The sequence below is a fragment of the Uloborus diversus genome, chromosome 4 (genome assembly GCF_026930045.1).
Source record: "Uloborus diversus isolate 005 chromosome 4, Udiv.v.3.1, whole genome shotgun sequence".
NCBI lineage: Eukaryota > Metazoa > Arthropoda > Arachnida > Araneae > Uloboridae > Uloborus > Uloborus diversus.
The window spans coordinates 122,819,062-122,839,707 of NC_072734.1; the positions used below are offsets into that span (position 1 = coordinate 122,819,062).

The 20,646-nt window shown below is 33.8% G+C and overlaps 1 protein-coding gene across 1 annotated transcript in view; it reads left to right on the forward strand.

Moving 5' to 3' along the window:
• The window catches only part of LOC129220282 (scm-like with four MBT domains protein 1), a 46,899-nt gene extending 26,666 nt beyond the window's left edge, over nucleotides 1-20,233 (forward strand). The window contains exons 13-18 of the mRNA XM_054854670.1: nucleotides 494-531; nucleotides 2,573-2,819; nucleotides 3,083-3,258; nucleotides 7,421-7,944; nucleotides 10,486-10,611; nucleotides 19,981-20,233. Coding sequence (XP_054710645.1) covers nucleotides 494-531; nucleotides 2,573-2,819; nucleotides 3,083-3,258; nucleotides 7,421-7,944; nucleotides 10,486-10,611; nucleotides 19,981-20,121 — 1,252 coding nt within the window. The 3' untranslated portion in view covers nucleotides 20,122-20,233. The remainder of the gene's footprint in view (nucleotides 1-493; nucleotides 532-2,572; nucleotides 2,820-3,082; nucleotides 3,259-7,420; nucleotides 7,945-10,485; nucleotides 10,612-19,980) is intronic.
• Nucleotides 20,234-20,646: the final 413 nt, after the last annotated feature.

Here is a 20,646-nt window from a genome sequence, read left to right on the forward strand (position 1 = left end):
TCAAAAATTTATGAAAGGGGAATTTTGCTCCTTAGGGGGTCTCCACACCTTGGGATTTTTCTTCATGCAAATCCACTGCTTATGTCGGAATTTTACCTCATTTGGCACTGAGGCCCTTTGATGCTCAGGAATTCACAGAGGGGGTTTCTCTTTTTTTGGGAGTTTAACCCCTTGAAGATTTTCTTTATACAAATCCAGTTTATTTCAGATCTTTGCAAATTTGGCACAAGGATCCATTGATGCTCAAGAATACATTTTATTTATATTCTTATAATTACCCCCCCCCCCCCTTTTTTGGAAGTGAGTCGCTGAACTGCTGAAAAGAATCAATTCTTTTGAGTGAGCGAGTCACTCACTAAAAAAAATCAATTCTTTTGAGTGAGCGAGTCACTCACTAAAAAGAATTGTTTTGCCCATCACTAGATTGTATATGTTATTTAATATTTCAAGGTTAACTCTTAAAGTCCGTAAAAGTATTTTGTTTCTCTTTTAGGCTAAAAGTTACTGATGTCCAAGTTTCGACTCAATCAGGTATTATTCACTTTCTTTTATCTCCCTCCTTTTTTTTTCTAAAAAAAGTTTGAGAATCATACTGCCATGGAAAGTTAAAAGGCAGTATCTACAAATTTTTTTCTTTTCTTTTTTTCCATATTTCTGTCATCTTTTGTAATTTAATCTTATTGTACAAGCCTTATTGCTTTTTTGGTTTCTGCTGAAAATGAAGCAAATAAACCCAAGCACTCTGTTGGCTTTGTTACATGCAATGCTACACTGTTGACTAAACTTTGAAGTCCTGATTTATTAAGATACCCATATCAATAACATTTTCTGCCTGACTAATGACTGAACCCTGTAAACGATATCTCATACACTTATTTCCATGACCTAAGTGTAGCACTTTACATTTCCCTACATTAACTGCCATACCCCACATATCCACCCACTTAGTAATATGATCTAAATCCTCTTGAAGCTGTTTTACTTGTTCTTCATTTTCTACAATCCTCATAACTTTTACATTATCAGCAAAACAATTCATGCTTCCAGAAATATTTTCATTGATGTCATTCATAAAAATGATAAACAAGAAAGGCCCTAAAACTGAACCCTGAGGAACCCTGCTTAAAACATCACTCCATTTAGAATGATTCCCCTCACAACAACTCTTTGTTTTCATACTGCCATGGAAAGTTAAAAGGCAGTATCTGCAAATTTTTTTCTTTTCTTTTTTTCCATATTTCTGTCATCTTTTGTAATTTAGCCTTATTGTACAAGCCTTATCGCTTTTTTCCTTCCTTCCAAGCCTTATCGCTTCCAGTCAGCCAACTTCTAACCCAAAGTAAAGTTTTTCCTCCTATTCCCATATCAGCTAGTTTGCTGAGAAGAACAATATGCATCACCTTATCAAAAGCTTTTTGAAAATCAATGTAAACAACATCCACACACTTTTTGTTATCTAAAGCCAAGGTAACCTTTTGGTAAAAATGCAATCAACACACGATTTACCTTGAACCCATTCTGCAAACTAGTCAACAGACTATTAGTCTCTAAGAAATTCACAATCTTAATTTTGATCAAAGCTTCAAAAATCTTACAAACCACTGAAGTCAGACTTACAGGTCTATAATTCCCAGCATTACTTTAGACTCTTTCTTGAAGAGCGGCGTTATGTTAGCCAGTTTCCATTCCTCTGGCACTGACCCTGAGTTGTGAGAAGCATTGAAAATATTCAAAATAACATCCACTAATTCCTCTGCACATTCAACTAAAATTTTTGGATTAATATTATCTGGTCCCAGAGCTTTAGTTGCTTTAATTTTTTTCAAATGAAACAGAACCTCCTCCTGGAAAACACAAAATCATCAAGCTGCATTTGATAAAATTGCTCCTAGTACGCAAATATCACTACCCCTAACGCACATGATAAAATATGGATAACTGGAAAACATTGGGGGATGGGGCCAGAAGTCATTTCTTGCTACACAATTTAAATATGAATCGGATGGGGGGTGAAATTTTTTCCAGTCTTCTGAAACCATAGTAACAGCTAAGAAGCCAATCACAAGACTTTCAAACGCCTCTTAATTTCAAATTTTTCCAGGCAAGGGGAACTGAATGCATATTACATCAAAAAATAATCAATTTATTTCTCCTGATCCCCCTAAATGAATCCTACTTTCAGACTTAACGATCCTTGTACTCCAAATGCACATGGTGGAACTTTTAGTGTGTTGAGTACCTGACACCCTGTAATTGCAAATTCTATGTCCTAATGTCTTGTCTCTGCATTGCTTTTGCACTCCACAGAAGTATCTCTTTCTTTACTTTTATATCATTTCTTTTCTTATATAGATTTCTTAACTCAAGTAGCAAAGTGTGGTGTTCTCAACAACTACAAAATATATGCATGCATTTCATTGCTAATTTTTACCTATTCATATTAGTATTATTTAAATGTTCATTGCATAATTATTTATGCCATGTTACTCATAATTCTCATGCTTATCTGCATTATGTTTAATATACCTAGATATTATTCCTTATATTTAGCTGTTTCACATTTTCATTTTAGAGCAACAGTGTAAATCCTGGTGTCCTAAAATATATTTCAATCACCGTTGCTTCACTGGACCTTTGCTCAGTAAAAGTAGATTGGCGGAATTACCACAAGCTATTGGACCGGGGCCTGTTAATTTAGTCATGTTTGATGTAATCAGTCGTGTTGTAAATATTGCATACAAATCTAGTCGTGTTTTGCAAATATTGCAAGTTCATGGGAAACCATCTTCCGGAATGCATCAACAGGTGATTAAAGCAAAGTAAGATTTTTTTTTTGCATTTATATTGTTAATAAATAATGATCACCTAAAATCTTTTAAAATATTTCATTCATGTTTCAAACTTGTGCAAAAAGTCTACTTTTTGGAATTCCAAAACTATTTCAAAACTTTTAATTCGAATTTTATATTATGTAATTTTTGTTTAACTTGATAAATTGCTCCTTTTAAATTCAATATCCTGTTAAAGTATGGTGAAAACTAAAGTAATTTATATTTATATATATTACTTATGTTTACTTTAGATATAAAGGCAAGTCATACAGAGCTACCATAGAAGTAGTGAGAAATAGTGAACAAGTCGAGGAATTCTGTAAAAATATTTGTCTTAAACTGGAATGTTGTCCACATTTATTTGGGCCTGTTCATGTCGGAGAAGTTTGTCCAAGTAAATGTCATACTCAGACAAAAACAAAATTTGGTATGTGTTGTTTTTTTTTTTACCTCTTTTATTTGTTGATAAGCTTATAATGATTCTTAGTACTTTAAATGAACTGGGATATGCAGTTTTATACAATGGCGTAGTCAAGGGGTGGGATGGGTGGTCATACCCCTCCCTCCCAAAGCTAAAAACTATATGTATGAACGGGCCTTTAATTAGCTTTTCGGCCTTTAATTTCGAAAAATTTCATGTACCCTCCATAGAGATGAAAACAGTCGAAAAAAAATCCGAAAAATTTCCAAAAAAACGGGAAAAAAAACGTTTTTTTTCCGAGGAAGTAAATTTTCACTTCGGAAAAATTTAAAAAAAAAAAATGAATTTTTTCAACTTTTCAGGGTTTTAATTGAAATTTTCAGCAAAAAGTGATTAGAAAATTTCCCACTTAAATTCTGATGCAATTCCCCCCTCCCTCGTTTTATGTTAAAATACTGTCTAACCTAATGCAAGTTTTCGTATGATAATATAATTTGCATATATATCAAAAAACGTTTAATAATACTTTATGCAAAAAAGCTTAAACCAATAACCTTAGTGGAGAATTTATTTTCCTTCTTCATGAAACAAACAAGCATAACATCAACCACAAAACTATGTTTCTGCTGACCGTGCGAATCAAATGTACAGGGTGCGGCAAAAAAAAAAAAAAAAAACCCGGGCAAGCAATTTTCCATGAAACTTGATTCAAAATGAATAAATTAACAAAACACAAAAAAATAATAACATGAGTAGACCTTTAGCAATCAATAAATTTAATAGGTTTCAAACCAGCAGCCTTTTGCAGTAATACAGAGATGCAACTGCTTATTGAACTTTTCATTCAAGGGCCACAAGTTCTTTAATCAATCCTATTCCCTATAAAGCAATTCGTTTAAAGAGTTCAAACTTACGTGTAGTTTAGGGTAGACTTTAGACTCCTAAATATGTCATACAGTGTAATAAATGGGATTGAGGTCTAGCGAGTAGAGCATCAAGTCAAAAGATAATATGTCAAAAAAAAAAAAAAATGCTCCATGTACCACTCTTTTCTTTTTGCCCATATCAATAGGTGTGGAGTTCAATGAAAATGTCCAGTTTACATTGCTGAAGTGCTCTTAGGCCCACAAAAGTACAATAACTTCTAAAATGTCCTTCTGGTTCACTTTTTGATTCATTTTACGGCCCTCATCCACAAAAAACTAGAGATTTTTTTTTTCGCTTGTGCTGATTCCATCACAGACTAAGCCTGACTTCGGATTTTGGTGATTTTTTAAGGTGCTTGGCTACAGACCAATTCTTATTGTTCTGGGGGATATGAGCTGGTTGAATACTATCTCTTTCGGCGTGGCCTTGCCGCCCGTCTCAAACGTTTTTGGGATCTTTGGAGTCATACAAATGCCTGAACTTTTTGGAAGTCATAAAACTTCTGTTTGAGCTGTTTTTTCCCTTAGTCGCACTTATCGGTCACAAATTCCCATCTTACAAATGACTGCTCTCATGGAAACCCAAGGATGTCATTGTACTCACTTTTGGATGACCTAACGATTAACTCAAATGTTCATTGTTCATTTTGTCAACTTTCCGGACATCGACGATCATTTCCAAGCCACTCGAAACGACATACCGTTTCAAATACTGTTTGTCGGCGCACAACAAGCAAACGAACTGTCCTTCTACTTGGTTAAACAACTTAAAATAGCAAGTATTTTATTTAAAATTGTAAGAAAACCAAAAAACAATACATAAACTAGGAAATATATTGTAAACTATTTTCTAATAAAGTGAGAGACAGAAGTAAATTAGGCACTTATTGAAATGAAATTACCTTTCTTCCAATCGATGATACAATTTTCGTCCGATATTTTTTTTGCTGCACCCTGTATACTGCCATGCTAAGCAAAAAAAGTGGAATTTGAAGTTGGGCCCAAGCTGAGATATTGTGTTTTAAAGTTTGGCTCTTCCATATATTTGATTCAGATTTCTTTTTTTTTCTTTTTTTAAGTTCTTGATCAAATGACTCTAAAACATTATATTTATTATGTAAAATACGAAACAGAGAACAACTTGGTTCTAATAACTCTGTTTCGTTGAAAAGTGCTGGTATGACTACTTTTACTACTGTGCTTAGCACGGCCATATGAATAAACTGAAACTCCAGTTGATGTTTTGGTTCAGCTTAAGAAAAACCAATTTAGTTTTGATTTGGGCTTAGACTGGGTTGGAAAAACTCAAAACTCAATAGCTTTTATTTTCAGACAGTAACATTGTATTTTTTTTCTTAAAAAAAAAAATATGTTTGAAAGTCGAACATTTCAATTAATAGTTCAAGTTTCAAAGGCAATCTAAAATATAAAATGTAATTTTTATGATTAATTTATTTTTATGATACACATTAACCAATATTAATGGTTGAATGACGACTGGATTTATTTCTGGTGTTGAACCATGAAAGCTCTCAGTTATAAAACAAAAAGGTTTTTTTTTTCTAATTAATCCTACCTTTATGTGTATTTCTGTCAAGCAGAAGAAGAAGATGTGTGGATAGCATATATTTTTTAATGCATAACTCTTTATATGTTCCAAGAAACACAGAGCTATTAAGAAACCCTAATTTTATTCATAAAAAAATCAAAATTTCCACTTTTTTGCAAATCTTCCCGAAAAAAAACGTTTTTTTTTCCACCACTTCAAAATTTCCGGAAATTTTACATCTCTAACCCTCCATGAAAAATTTCTCGCTATGCCGCTGATTTTATATGTGGCATTACTTTGCTAGATCATGAAAAACCTTGAAAACTTGTAAAGGTTTATTTAAAGAAAATGTTCCTCGTATGCAAAAAAAAAAATCAATTCTATAAAATTGATAGAAGAAAAAAATCTATAAATTAAAGCTTTTAATTGTTTTATTAAATGTGTTCGCTTTATATATTTTTATGACTTTTAACTTGAACAAAGGTTGGTTCAAGATAGATCCAACTCTACAACTTGGGGTCTATTGTAATAACTCCTAAACAGTGATTTTTATGAAAAGGAATGTATTGATGATGCAAAGCAAATTTCAGAAAGCTTTTGACAGGAATATCTTTCAGCCCCAAAGAATGCAATCAAATGATGCCCTAAGTCAGCAGTTCCCAACCTTTTTAGTTGTGCGGAACATTGTAGTTGGGGCAAACCTAACCTAGCAGCATTGTGGAGGCTACACAGATCCTAATCACAACACTGCAAAGCTGCCAGGTTCAATTTTCCCCAACTATAGTTCTGTGTTAAAAAAAGAAGTTCACTGAATGAGAAATATAGAAGTAAAAGTCAAAAATAAATTATCAAAATTTAAAAACTGTAATGGGATTTTTGGGACTTTAGTTTACTTCATTTAAATAACATTAAAGCTCCATTAATCTAAATTAATGCATCCTATAAATATACCAAGTTGGAAATTTTCTATCGAGTTCCATTCTAGTTAAAGCATGAGAAGCAAATATGAAAGTGACATAAGTGATGTTTTTCTACTTTCTCCACATGGTAAAAAGTAAACAAGTCTCCAACTGCTAAGGTACCCCTATTCTACTCTCACACCATACTGAATCCAGCGATACCTCTTGGACACTGGACAGGTTGGCAATTAGGTGGACACAAGGCCTGATTAAGAAGCTGAGGGGCCTAGGGCAGACACGTTTTTTGGGCCCGCTGCCTCTTACCTTATAAACACAAAAAATTGTGATGAATCAGCAGTGGTGACTTCAGAGCTATGGTGGTCGGTGGTGCTCAAGCACTTGCTCAAAATATTTGTCGGGGTGCGGACAACACCCTACACTTTTAGTAAGATGAAGAAAAGTGAAATAAATAAAAAAAACCTCAATTTTATTTCTTTTTCTCATATAAAATATTGGAACCTAAACGATTAAGTCATTTGGGGGGCTTAGACCATGACCTAGTTGGCATGTTTGGTAATCAAGCCCTGGGTAGACATAGCTTTAAAGATTGGCACATGCACATATTTTTAATAATATAAACAGATAACTAAGAATCCCTAAAGCTTTGAAAAAATTTTGTATTTATTTCTCTTATCACAAATGTTTTCTGACATGTGCATAGATAATAATTAACAAAACTGATCTCTTATTTTTTCTGTTTAATGTTTAAATTAAAACTTGGTTTAAATTCATAGGTTATAACTTTGTTAAGAAACATAAAAAACCTGGTAGGCCACCTCTATCATCTTCAGTAAGCTCTCTGAGCAACGGGGAGGTGGTAAAGAGAGGTCCTGGCAGAAAAAAGAAGCGGAAACACTGGACTCATTTAAATATGTTGTCTGGGGAATCTCAACCTGAAAAGAAACCCAAATCTGTGGATTCGAGTGAAACCGATGAATCTGCAAAACCGGAACCGAGCAAAAGTGAGGATTCCAAAGAAAAATTAGACAGCATTCCTACTAAGAAATTAAAGATCACTCCAAGTTCAAGCATCGTCACAAGGGGCGCAAAACTGCCTAATTTTGGATTGTGGCATCATGTTTCACCCTTTCTTCCACGTCGGGGCAGACCTCGGACTAGACCAATGAGACCCTTTCCACCAAGAAAAGTGGGTAGGCCCATAGGCAGTACAAAGAAAGCTATTGCATTGCAGTTGAATTCCAAAAAGAGTGATGCTGATGATGTTCAGTCTGATCACTCCAATGAAGAAAAGGAAAAGGTAATTTGCTTGATGCACTTTGTCTCCTGTGTACAGTACATGAATTAATTTTTTATCTATGGTACTAATACAACTGTTGTAATAGGAAATTTCCATGTTTTACTACTATATTAACTGTATCCAAAGAAGTTTTTCTCTCTAATATAATAGCTCTTATTTTCCCCACAACTCCCTACATTTTAGCCTCTGCAAGAGAAATGGTAGGGTCCTTTATGTAAACATCACCTGAATGATAGCCGTACTAGCACAGATTTAGTTTAACATGAATATATTATAGCCAACAGTTGGGTATTAACTAGTATTATAAAAAAGCATACTAGCGCTACATAAAATTCCTTAAGAGTTACCCAATCTGAAAATGCTAATAAATATTTTAGACAATTTCTTTACTTTTTTATTGTCTGAGTACATAATATGTTTAAATTATCAGTTAGATCTATCTTCTTTTGTAAATACATCTAAATGAGTTGTTGTCTTGATTGCTCAAATGAATAATTAACGCAAATCTAGTTTGTTAAGGCTTCTCAAAGCATTTCATATCACTTATTAAGAGGGGATTTTTTTTTTGGCTTAATAACTTTTGCATTTTGTAACTGAAAATAATTTTACATAATGAAAAGAAAAAATAAAATTGCGAAAACTTATTTGAGTTTAAAAAAAAGCTAGGAAAAAATCATCTATCACAGGTTACACTGATTACACAATAAATTTTTGAACCTTCGACTTGTGCTTTCATTTAAATGGAACTTGAGATAGTATAAACAAGCAAACAAACAGAAGTAAAATAATTATGCTGAAAATGTTTCTGTAGACGAGCATTCTTTATTCTGCTTACAATCAAACATAGCCTTTTTGGTCAATTATATGATGATGATGACTTATTCCTCCTGTCTAGCTGCAGGCTAGACCAGGTCCATGAGCCCAAGAGTCTTCAAAAAATCATATACCAGGAGAGGACTGGAGTAAATGTCCTCTCTGTCCAGTCCCGCACAATGCAAAGGATGATCCGGAGATGCCTGCACTAATCTACATTTAGTACAGGCCTCAAAAATTGTCTCGCCGAAATGAAAAGAAAGGCACTTGATGTGCCAGGTCAATTATGTTGAAGATTGAATTTCCATATTATTTTTCCTTTTTTGCATGAGTTAATGTTTCAGTAGCTGTATTAACTTTAATTTCTTGCAAAAGTTGCTTATGTACAATCTCTGTTTCTTGTATTTTTCTTTATTTTGAACCAATGTTAAAAATTGAATTCTTTTATGTACATAAAACATATTTTCAAATGTTTTTTTTCTTCTGAAATGTTTCTTTAACAGTTAACGCTTTGGGGCAGGTCTATATCTCTTAAAGCTTCTGTAATATAACATTATGTATGTTCATATTTGTACTTCAAAACTTTGATTCCTCACAATTTAACCACTTTATCTTGTTATTGCCTCATATTTTTCGTATCAAATTCAAGTTTGACTGTTGTCACAGTAGATAAGTCTCCAAATGTTCATAAAACTATCTATCATGTTATGATATTCATGTTTAAGTTTTTGATTTCTACACCTGAAAAACTTGCCCATGGAGCCCATGTTTATTAGGGGGTCCCTTACCAAATTTTGCCTCAAGCCCTCTTCTAGTTTTGCCAAACTTAGAAATCTATGTATTTTTACTAAGTTTTAATCTCACTCTGGGCTCCATAGCTAGGGCCCCCGTGGCCTCTCCCATGTGGGGGCCAAGAACTTGCTTTTGAAATTTGCATTAATTACGTACTAGATTAGAAATTTTTTAATTTAGTTGTTTTCACCCTTCTCTCAGTTAACACTATACAAATTACATTTACCCAGTATTTTTCTTTCCGTTAAATTTGAATTTTACTTGTTGCCCAGAATTGAGCAATGACTAATTACAAGAATACTATACTAGCTTGCAAGTTAACTTGTCAGTGACGTCATTAAGCGCGGAGGAAAAACACTGAGTGAAAAGACCGCCTGTAGGTTTGTAAGGAGGATCTCCGATAAGACACCGCACTCGCAGTTGCCTGCTTGGCGAATTAATCCGCTTTGGCATACTTCAACGAGAGTGGAGCACTTGAGCAAAATCGCGCCAAACGCAGAATATCCGGAGATCGCCAACTGTTTGTGAGCTCTGATTGGCTGGTTCGTTCAGTTGCAAATGAATATATGGATCCGCGCTGCACCGCTCTTAAAATAGAAAATATTTAACGATTCACAGAAATTATGACAAAAAAATGTCCCTTTTGCGTCGGTTTAACTAACTAATCCGATAACTAAAGCAAAGTGCGTAATTTCCCCCCGATTATCTGGCAAAGCGCAAGGAACTATTTCCTTCACTTGGCCGCAGCTCATTTCTCCATAGCCAAGAAAGCTTGCAATCGAGTATAATAACAATTCCTGTATGTTGTGGGAAGTCAAAATTGCCAAAGTATGGTTCTATTTCTGTATAAGCTTCTAAATATTCAATCTGATCAAATTGGGAACAATAAATATCCCATCATTTGTAAGCATTTAATTTACTGATATTTAATTACAGACTGTTGAGCCTGTCAAGAAAACTTCCCACTTGAAAAGTAATCCTTTGGATTGGTCTGTTGATGAAGTAGTTAAATATTTGCAAGAGACTGAGTGTGCTCCAGTTGCTCCTTTACTCAGAGAACAAGTAATTACATTTTATTAAGAATTTTTTTTCTCAGCTTTATATTTTTTAGCAAAAAATACAGTGAAACTTCATAAGATGATCTTACCAAAAGTAATTATTTTAGAGAATTTTTATCATATCAAAATTTGTTACTCCAAAATGTGGGTAGGATTAAATTATTTTACTATGCAGTAGGGGTGACTGGACGCTATGGGCCGGGCCCTTCCAGAAAAATTGCAACTAATTTAATACATTATAAACAAAAATATTGTTTTGTATTTCAGTTCAAAAAAGCAAAAAGTAGGGCGAACAATAGATTTGAAACATCTAGCTTCTCCCCCCTCCCCCCCTTGCATATCTCTATACATTACCAAAAAGTTTTTAAATCCCATTAATTTTAGCACTTTGCAGCTTTTGAGAGCTATGGGGGTTCGCTCGAGGTTGCCCTTGCCACACCTCTGCCCTTAGCCAATCGCAATGACAAAGTCAGGAAGTAAAGAATGGCGGGTGATAACACCTGAAGGAATTTATTGCAACTCAAGGGTGGACAAATTTCACCGAGCCCGAACGAAATCATAGTTGTCCAATACCAACCGGGAGGGAAGAGTAGAGGTCAGCGAGGAAGAGTCTAGCAATGTCGCTCACTAGAATAACATGTAGAAGGGCAGAGAATCAGCTGCCCTCTGCCCATGTGTCAGGAAAAATCTTTTATTATATTGTTCCGCTTCTTTTTTTTTTTTTTGTCTTAATTTTTTCCTGTTCAACAGGTATTACTATATATAAGGCATGGAGATTGCCAGTTTCATGAGATTCCGTGCATTTGTTTTACAACACATACATAATTTTTTTAGTTATTTGTTTTTGGAGCTAGAGATGCTTATTCTCAAAATTTCTGCGTGAAAACTTGCATTTCGAATAGTAGAGCAGCGATTCTCAATCCGTGGTCTGACCGACCGACAGAAAAAAAAGTCTAGTCCTCATATTTTTTGGTCGTCCAAGTGTAAAAGAGGAAGATTTACTGATGTATGGGTAAATCATCAACCGTTTTCATAAAATTGAATATTATTAACTTAGAACTCGAAGTTTTGGAAACTGACTTAAAAAGCGAAAAAAATTATTTGATGGATATTGTTAATGTAATACAGAAAGGAAAATACGACTTTAATCTCTCTCCCACAAAACTAAGCCGTTTCAGTCATTAGCTTTCGTTAACGTGTGCTAACTGGGCTGCATAATATTTCAACTAAACTACTAGTGGAATGAAGGCACTTGTAAATAATATCTTTTAAAATTATGCTGCTATGGTTCCATATAATTAAAATATTAAAGAAAAGAGCAAACTTCTGTGAAACATTCACCTGTACACTTATTTAAAGTTACAAAATCTACAAGTCAGATGTGTGATAATCTTCCAAACATCGTGGATCCGGTGATTCAAAGAAATGCTTACTTTGTTATTTTTGAGAAATTGCTATTGGTCATGGCAATGCACTAAAGGTGAAATATAAAGTAGTTGGATAACAGTAGGGTATCTATACAACGCAAAAGACTACTAATCAAGAAACACTTCTATAGCAATAAGAGAATTTCTTCCATCAATATTAAGATTTGAAGCTTTGAACTACAGCAGTTAGTTGACAGGTCAACATGTTTACTTCCTCTGCTTCAATGATGATGTGAAAAACAAGGATATTTTATCATTTCTAGAAACTATACATTTGCTTAAGTATGTATTCTTAAAATTCCCATATCACACACGGGCAGTGGAATGAATTGTGGAACTGTTCAGTGAATCTGTAGAAATTCATTTGAGGTATTAGATGGAAGAGATGGATTTATATGTGAAAACCTTTATATTTTTCAAACATTAGTGCCAAAACTGAGTCTAAGTCCAACTTCACACCTTGATGAAATGTAGAAACGTGTTTAAAACCATATAGTTATTATGAAAGTTACTTTACAAATGTCTTGTCAATAAGTCCATTCATCTTGGGAATTGCAGGGTAGAGTACTAAGTTGCAACCACCTATTTGGGTTGGGTTCTGGGTTGTTAATGCAACACAGTATAATTGCAGTTAAAGCAAAGAGCTGTATCCCTACTAGCAAAATTTCTTGCATCAACCTTGACAGATCTTGATATTATACTGACGGCGTCAATATTGACGTGTTTCATACTGCATAAAGCTTGCATAAAGATTAAAAAGCAATATTACAATAACAACACGTATGCAACATTGCATTCATCTTAAAATATCAATATTGATATCACCTTATAATAACAACATTGCATACATGTTGTCGCCGTCAAGATGATATTGATTTCATGCTGTCGCCGTCAAGGTAATTAGTACACAATAGAACAGGTGGACCTTCGTTGCTACTTGCGCATGCGCACAGTTCTTTCTACCCAGCATCCCTCGTATTGCTGGCACATTCTTCCTGCTTCGACCTCAATCGGTTCAGAGGTGCTGCACGTGGCGTTGCATTCTTTTAGGCTTCGTTAAGTTGGTTGCTTAGTTATTAGTCTGGAATAGTATTGTTTTAGGAAAAACTTATGAATGACTGATAACTGTATTTGTTTATTAATATAGTACTAAACAAGTCATATCGCAGACGATGTGCGATCAATGTTAGAAATGGCGAAAATAACTTTTTTCGTCCCTAGACTTTGAAACAAAGGACCTGAAGCTCAGAATTTCGTATTATCACTTCAATCTCACGTAAGATTAATTTTATTCAATGGTATTTATGTTATTCTTTAAGATAAATTCATATGTTTTGTCCATGGGATATTTTCAATGCTGACATCTATTTGAAAATGTACTTATTTATTGTATTTATTTATTATTTTGCTACCTTTACAGGGTTCGTACGCTCCGGGAATTCCGGGAAAACCGGGAATTGTCAGGGAAAATGGCACTGTCAAAAATGTCAGGGAAAAGTCAGGGAGTTTTCAAATTTTGTCCTCCAAAATTTTTTTTTCCAAGGAATTAAGTACTATGAGATCTAGTCTTCGTTTTTATTGTGATTTCACGAAAAAAATTGTAAATTTTTATCTAAACCGACGCTGACACTTAAAAACTACAATCGAAAAATGAACGTTTTTTTTTTTTTTCACAACAAAAAATGCGCCAAAAGAGCGAAGATTTTCTTACATGGAGTCGGTGAGGGGAACGCATTTCTTTCTACTGCCTAAAGTTTTAGATGGGTTGCCACAACATTCTGTTCGGTTCAGGGTTCGTACGCTCCGGGAAAACTTGGAATTATTAGGGAAAATGACTTAGTCAAAAATGTCAAGGAATTTTCCAAATGTGTCCCCAAAAATTTTCTTTTCCCAATTTTTTCCCAGGGAATTTCGTTTTATAAGATCTAATCTTCATTTTTATCGATGTATTTAAAAAAAATTGTAACAATTTTAAAGCAATGAAAAAAGTGGCGACCCAAAAAATCTTCAGCAGCCGCCATTTTTGGCTCTCAGTAGTTCCCAAGGGGAAAAAAATCAGGTGAACAGCAATTATGCACAAACTCAACAGGAGAGAGGACAATTTACTGCTTCGGAAGCACAACCTGTAGATGGGAGGGTCGATCGGGGAAAATGTTTTTTTTTTTTTTTTTTGATCGGAAAATCATTTCAGCTACGTGTGAAACGTAGTCGCCATCTTTGGTCATTCACAAGATGGAAGTAGATACGATCCAAAAATGCCTAAGTTTCTAAAAACAAAGCAGAATTGGATGTTTTCTTTAATTGAAAACTGATGAAAACAACAAAAAATGGTCTGCAAATTGCTTTTCTATTATTTGAAATAATTTTCTTGAGAAATGAAAAATTTTGTTCTTAAAACTTAATCTTATCCTCACTGCCTCGGACGCAAATGTGATAAAAACTTTTCAATGAATTGTAGTATCATGAAGATTTATTATTTTTTAATTGTCTTCATGCAACAAATTAAAGTTATTTCTTATTTTTGGGCATAGCCGCCATATTTGGTCATTCCCAAGATGGAAGTACACAAGACTTTTTCAAGTGCCTAAGTTCCCGAAAACGGCATTGGATGTTAATTGCAATGCAAACTATTGAAAACAACACAAATTGTGCCCTTTTTTTCCGTATAATTTGTAATTATTTTCTGGAAAAATGCAAAATTTAATCTTCATAACTTTTTTTTTTGTTTTAATTGATTTAGACTCTTATGTGCTAAATACTGACTATTTTGCTTTTATTGTAGTGTTTTAAGGATTATTAATTATTTATTACTACTTTTATACTAAAAATCCCAAAATCTACTTATTATTTTAAATTTTTCACTTTGTCGCCATATTTGATCGTTTGCACAATGGAAGTAGACTTAAACTTCCAGAAACAGAATTGGACGTTTATATCAATGTGTAATATTGAAAATAACATTAAATGTGCAAAAAGTTATGAATTTTTGAAAATTAACTATTACTTTCTGGAAAAGAAAGTTTGAAATTTTAATGTAAGCGTCCTTTAATATGTGAAAAAAAAAAAAAAATATTGGCATTGGCCTATGATTGGCGGATGTTGATTTTTGTTACTATGAATTACATGGTATGCCGATTGATGCAACAAGTTAATCATATTTATACTGAAATTTAGCATTGCATTTTGCTCAATATGTTTCGTGTAACCTACTTATAAGAAAATAAAAAGTATTGTAAACCAAAAGCGGATGCTAAAAGGTTGCTGCAGGACTACAGCAAAACGCTATAATATTACGCGTGACATCAAAGAAACGCTAAAATAAGTTGAAAGTACTCTGTTTTCAACAAATAGTAAACAAATTAAGACAATTTTGAACAAAATGTATAAAAAAAACTTAAAATTTTGACAGAGAAAACAAACGAAAAAAAAACAAGTTTTTTTTTTTTTTTTTAAATCTAAGGGGAGAAGTTTCAGCTCTTCTGCATCGCTACTTTAAACAATTTTAATTATTTTGAAAATATTACTATTTAAACTTAAATTTTGAATGAAGCGAGTAACCTGGAATTTTCTAAAAAACAACCTGGAAAACCTGGAAAAGTCAGGGAACTTTTTTTAAACAAAAGTGTATGAACCCTGCTTTAGTGCTATAAAAACTTCCGCAATTATTCCTAACTAGGCATTTTATGTCTTTATAATACAATTAGAAGCATGAATTTAAAAAATAAGTCAAGTATTACGCAAAACGAAGAAACTTTCATTTTTTAAATTAAATCGCGAGTACTATTAATATCTTTATATGAATTTCCGATCAGATGTCAGCTTTAAGAAAATATTCTCAGGCTAGAAAACTATCTTGAAGAATAACAGAAATAATTAAAGAATGAAATTTAATTCTCGAGTTTGAAGTGAAAATAATACAAATAAATAAATGGATAAAACACGTTGCAAACGTGCTGATTTCATACTGTCATGTCAATGTATCCTGACATTTTCCTGTCATATCAATACGTATGCAATATTACAAAAGCAAGATCATCTTGCCTAGACCTTGATTTCATGCTGTCATGACAACATCTTGATATTATCCTGTCATATCAATACGTATGCAAGATTACAAAAGCAAGATCATCTTGCCTAGACCTTGATTTCATGCTGTCATGACAACATCTTGATATTATCCTGTCATATCAATACGTATGCAATGTTACAAAAGCAGCCTACCTTGATACTTTCCTGATATTATGCTGCATACACCTTGTCAGTCAATATTGTGGCAGCCTGCTGACAGCATAAAGGGAGTAACATAACAACATTGAGGCAGTATTAATGCAAGATGATTTTTCTTGCATGTCAACCTTTATGCAATACTGAGGCAAGATATTTTGCTTACTGGGATAGTGCACATTTGCTATAAAAAATACACAACTGGGATCTAAAAGAAGTACTGCAATATACAAAATAAGCTAAAAACGTCGATTTTGGGTTGATTTCACGTAACTTTGCGGCTTTAGTGCAAACTAAAAACTGTAAAGGAATGTACATATTTTCAAAGATATATTAAAAGACTATTAAAAGGAAGCATTTAAACGGGATTAGAACAAAAATTTTGAACATTTGGATTTTCATAAAAATGTTTGAAAATTGACCATTTTTTGCCTTTTTTTTTCAAACTTTGCTGCCAATGCACGATTTGAAGACATAAATATTATTTTTTTTAATGATTTTTCCCATGTTTAAGATGGCAATACACAACTTTTGTTTTGCTATTAGAAGTTGCATAGCAAAAATTTCCTTTTTTTGGCCCACCCTACTATAGATTCATAATATTAATTCTCTTTCTCTGCTCATATAATGCAATTATATTAGTTTGTTTGCTCATAAAGCTAGTCATGATCAGGGGCGCCCATATAGGGGGGCTCAAATCCCCTCCCCCCTTGAAATTAGAACTTCCTTGCTTTTGGTACTTTTTTCTTTGCAAAAATGTAAAAAAATTTATTCTCCAGCCATTAATGAATAAGTTATTAAAAATGAAATATTTTAATGACTCTAATCTGTCCTGAAATCTGTTTCCATGGGGAAAATACCCTCTTAACCCATGGGGAAAATATCTGAGACCCCCTTACAATTTTGCATATGGGCGCCCTTAGTCATGACACCTCTGTGGTGGAAAAGTGGTTAATATTTCGAATTGTTAGAAAACAAACCACCAACTTAAACAAAAAAAAAAACAAAATGAGGAAAAATTTAGGCCGATCGTATTTTAAGTGTTTCCGCAAAACTCCAGGACGTCTCAATGTTTGGTGCCTACGTGGAACACAAAGAGAAAAAGTTTGACTTACCCCAATGTTGTGGAGACAAAATAAGCACAATTTTTTTCGCGTCACATGTGAAAATTTATTCTGATGATCATCACTTACACGACGAATACCAAGATCCTAGGGAGCTCCCGCGGAGTAATCAAAACTTCGCAGAACAAGGAATGAAATATAAAAGATTAAAATGTAAAAAAAATTAAGGTAGGTTAAGTTCTAAGTTCAGTCTATTGCAGGGAATTAGGTTGTAACAGCAGAGGGATGTGCATTGCACATGGGGAGACTAAAAAAGGTGCGGCTTGTTGTTGCAGCAAAAGAATTCATAGTAGAGACATCAGCGAGGGAGATGATGTAAAACCACATGGAGCTGGCTACTATACCACGGCAATGACTGAGAAAGCTCCATTACTCACGGAGAAAATGGCGCAGCGGGAGTCAGAACTAAATTCATGTCGACCGCACAAACCGCTTCTACTATCATTTTCTCACCATAAACAGGAACATCACTCGCCTCTTCGATCTTATGCAAGTGTCACAATGTGAAAAAATATGATTTTCATCTGTGCAGGATCGGAGCTACTTCCATGTGGACGCGAACATTTTTCAACTTTTTTTAGAAACTCTTGGTTAAATACTGCATCAATTTTGGAACTAAACCGTCATTTGTTGAAAGACACAGGGCTCCATGGCTCCTGTGTAATTACTTCACAATTTACATCGTTTTTCAGGCAGATGCATCCAGATTTTTCATCTCCATCGGCGCCATTTCGTACTACCCTTCACAGGTCAAGCGTCCTTGCTCCTCACCACACAACGCTCCGTCACATATCCCGCCTAGCACACGACTAATCACGAAAATTTTTGAGACATCCCCGCTAAAAACCCACGCTGCCGCGTGAAAAGCAGATATTCATACGCGGCGTCACTTAGCACAGCGAATGGAAATGCGGGAAAACGACATCACCGATCAAGACCACGCCTATGGCCAATGAGCGAAAAAGGCGGGAGACAATGCATCGCAGGAAGAAGGGAAAACATGGCCGCCAAAAACTCTGAAAAGACGCCATTAACTAGAAAATCCAAACACATGAAATAAAAACGCGAATCTATGAAAATATATGTGATTACTATATCACAACCTCCTCCTCTCCCCCCCCCCCCCCCTCCAAAAATAAATCAGGACTCTTTTTCTCTATCTTGCTATAGATACGTTTGAGAAAAAACTGAGGATCTTCCTAACGCCCCCCTCCCAACTTTTTTACCTCTTTCATTCCCTTTATTGAAAGTTGGAGAAAATCAAATCCTGCATTTGCCACTGCAAAGATGCAAGAGTTTTAAAAATGCCGAAATGTATGTTTAACATTATCAAGGCTATATTTTTCTTATTTTTCTGCACTTGTTGTAGAAATAATAATTTAAAAAAAAGGCACATTAAGCTGAAACACAATATTTTAAACACCTTGCGTTATAATGTAATATATGTGCAACGTCTGTGCATGCACACATACATATATATATATATATATATTTACACGGGGGATACATAGGGGGTCGCAGGTTTCTTAGTTGGTGAAAAAGGGGTCCCGACGTGAAAAAGGTTGGGAACCACTGGCCTACAACAATGCAAGAACAGAAAGATTGCATATGTGTAGAATTACGAAAAATTGACAGTGAAATACTCCAAAATCTATGTTATAGATGTATGTCGCATTACGAAAGGCACACACATCGAACATTTGTGCGTGAAAAAAACTTTCACAGTTCATTTTTATGTATCATTTATAGTGTTAAGTACAATAGTTAAAAAATATAAATCTTTGAAATTGGGATATTCTTTAATGCTAACCCTGTATATAATCTATGTATTAAATCAAGTGATGTAATTTTGAAAGGCTATCTGAAGTTTTTTTCAATGAATTAAATATCATTTTATGTTCCTCAGCATTAGTTTACTAACTTGTTTTCTTCATTTTATGTGTGTAAACATTATTGTGGAAACATAACTGCGGACCCACCCACTAAATTAAGGCACGTGCCACCACTGCTGTACAGTATAGAATATGTGTCGTAGAAAGACAAAAAGGTTCCTCAACTGCACTTCTAGGAAAGTCGAGGACGCTTCGTGTCCCCTATAAAAAGTCCCATATATATATATATATATATATATATATATATATATATATATATATATATATATATATATGCCAAGACTTGTCAGTAAAGGCCCTTTGCTGAAACCTGTAAGCATATCTCCTTTTGATTAAGAGTTTAGCTGAATGAAGGATAGTCACCTAAAGATAGTCTGAAATAATATTTTAAATTTTGGCGAGAAACCTAGAACTTTTTACCTTATTTTTGCATTTTTAAGATTCTAGTTTCAGAATATTTTCTTCCTAAAATAAAGTCTTGAGCTTCCAAAAAATCTCCCCCCCCCCCCAAATGAGTCTTAGTTGCCACCACTGTTGAGAAATGATTCTTTTAGAAGTCTTATGGTTTCTCCATCTTTAACATAAAATTTTGTGAATATAAGTTGAATTGCTTACGTTTTGGATTAAGCAAAATGCATACAAAATATGGCTTTCTTACCTTTGAACCAATGACTGTATATTTTAGTGTTGATATTATATTTTGCAGGAAATAGACGGACAAGCATTATTAATGCTTAATATTGCAAATGTTCAAGAGCATTTACATCTAAAACCTGAGCCAGCAGAGAAGTTTTGCTACCTTGTTAAGAATTTGAAAATCGAATTCTTTACTCATTTTGTGTCATAAGTTACTTCCATTCCATCTCTGTTCTGTAAATATACAATTTTATGTTAATTTATTTTGTATAAATTTATCCTTCTATATTTTGTTACATTTACTACATGTGAATGATGTTAAGTGCCTGTTTAGTTTGTATATAAAATAAAACAAATTATTAGTATTTACGTTATTTTTTTCACTGAAATAGTCCCCCCCCCCCCTTACTAATAACATGTTTCCAAAATGACATCATTATATTTGGGCTTGATAATTCAGAAGCAATTTCAGTGCTTTATTTATTTTTTTAAAAGTAAATGAACTCAACAGTTTACTTCAATTAACTTGTTACAACAGAAGACTACAATTTCTTGCACTTATGCACTGCTTTAAAGTATGCATCCATAAAACAGAGGATCATTTATTATGTCAAAAGAGGTTGTGTTCCTTCAGCATAACATGAGGTTTTAAATGGGCTAGGCTTCTTAGAGCATCTTTAATATAAAAAATATTCCACATACATTGATTTTGGGTGAAATTGGTTTTATGCCTATA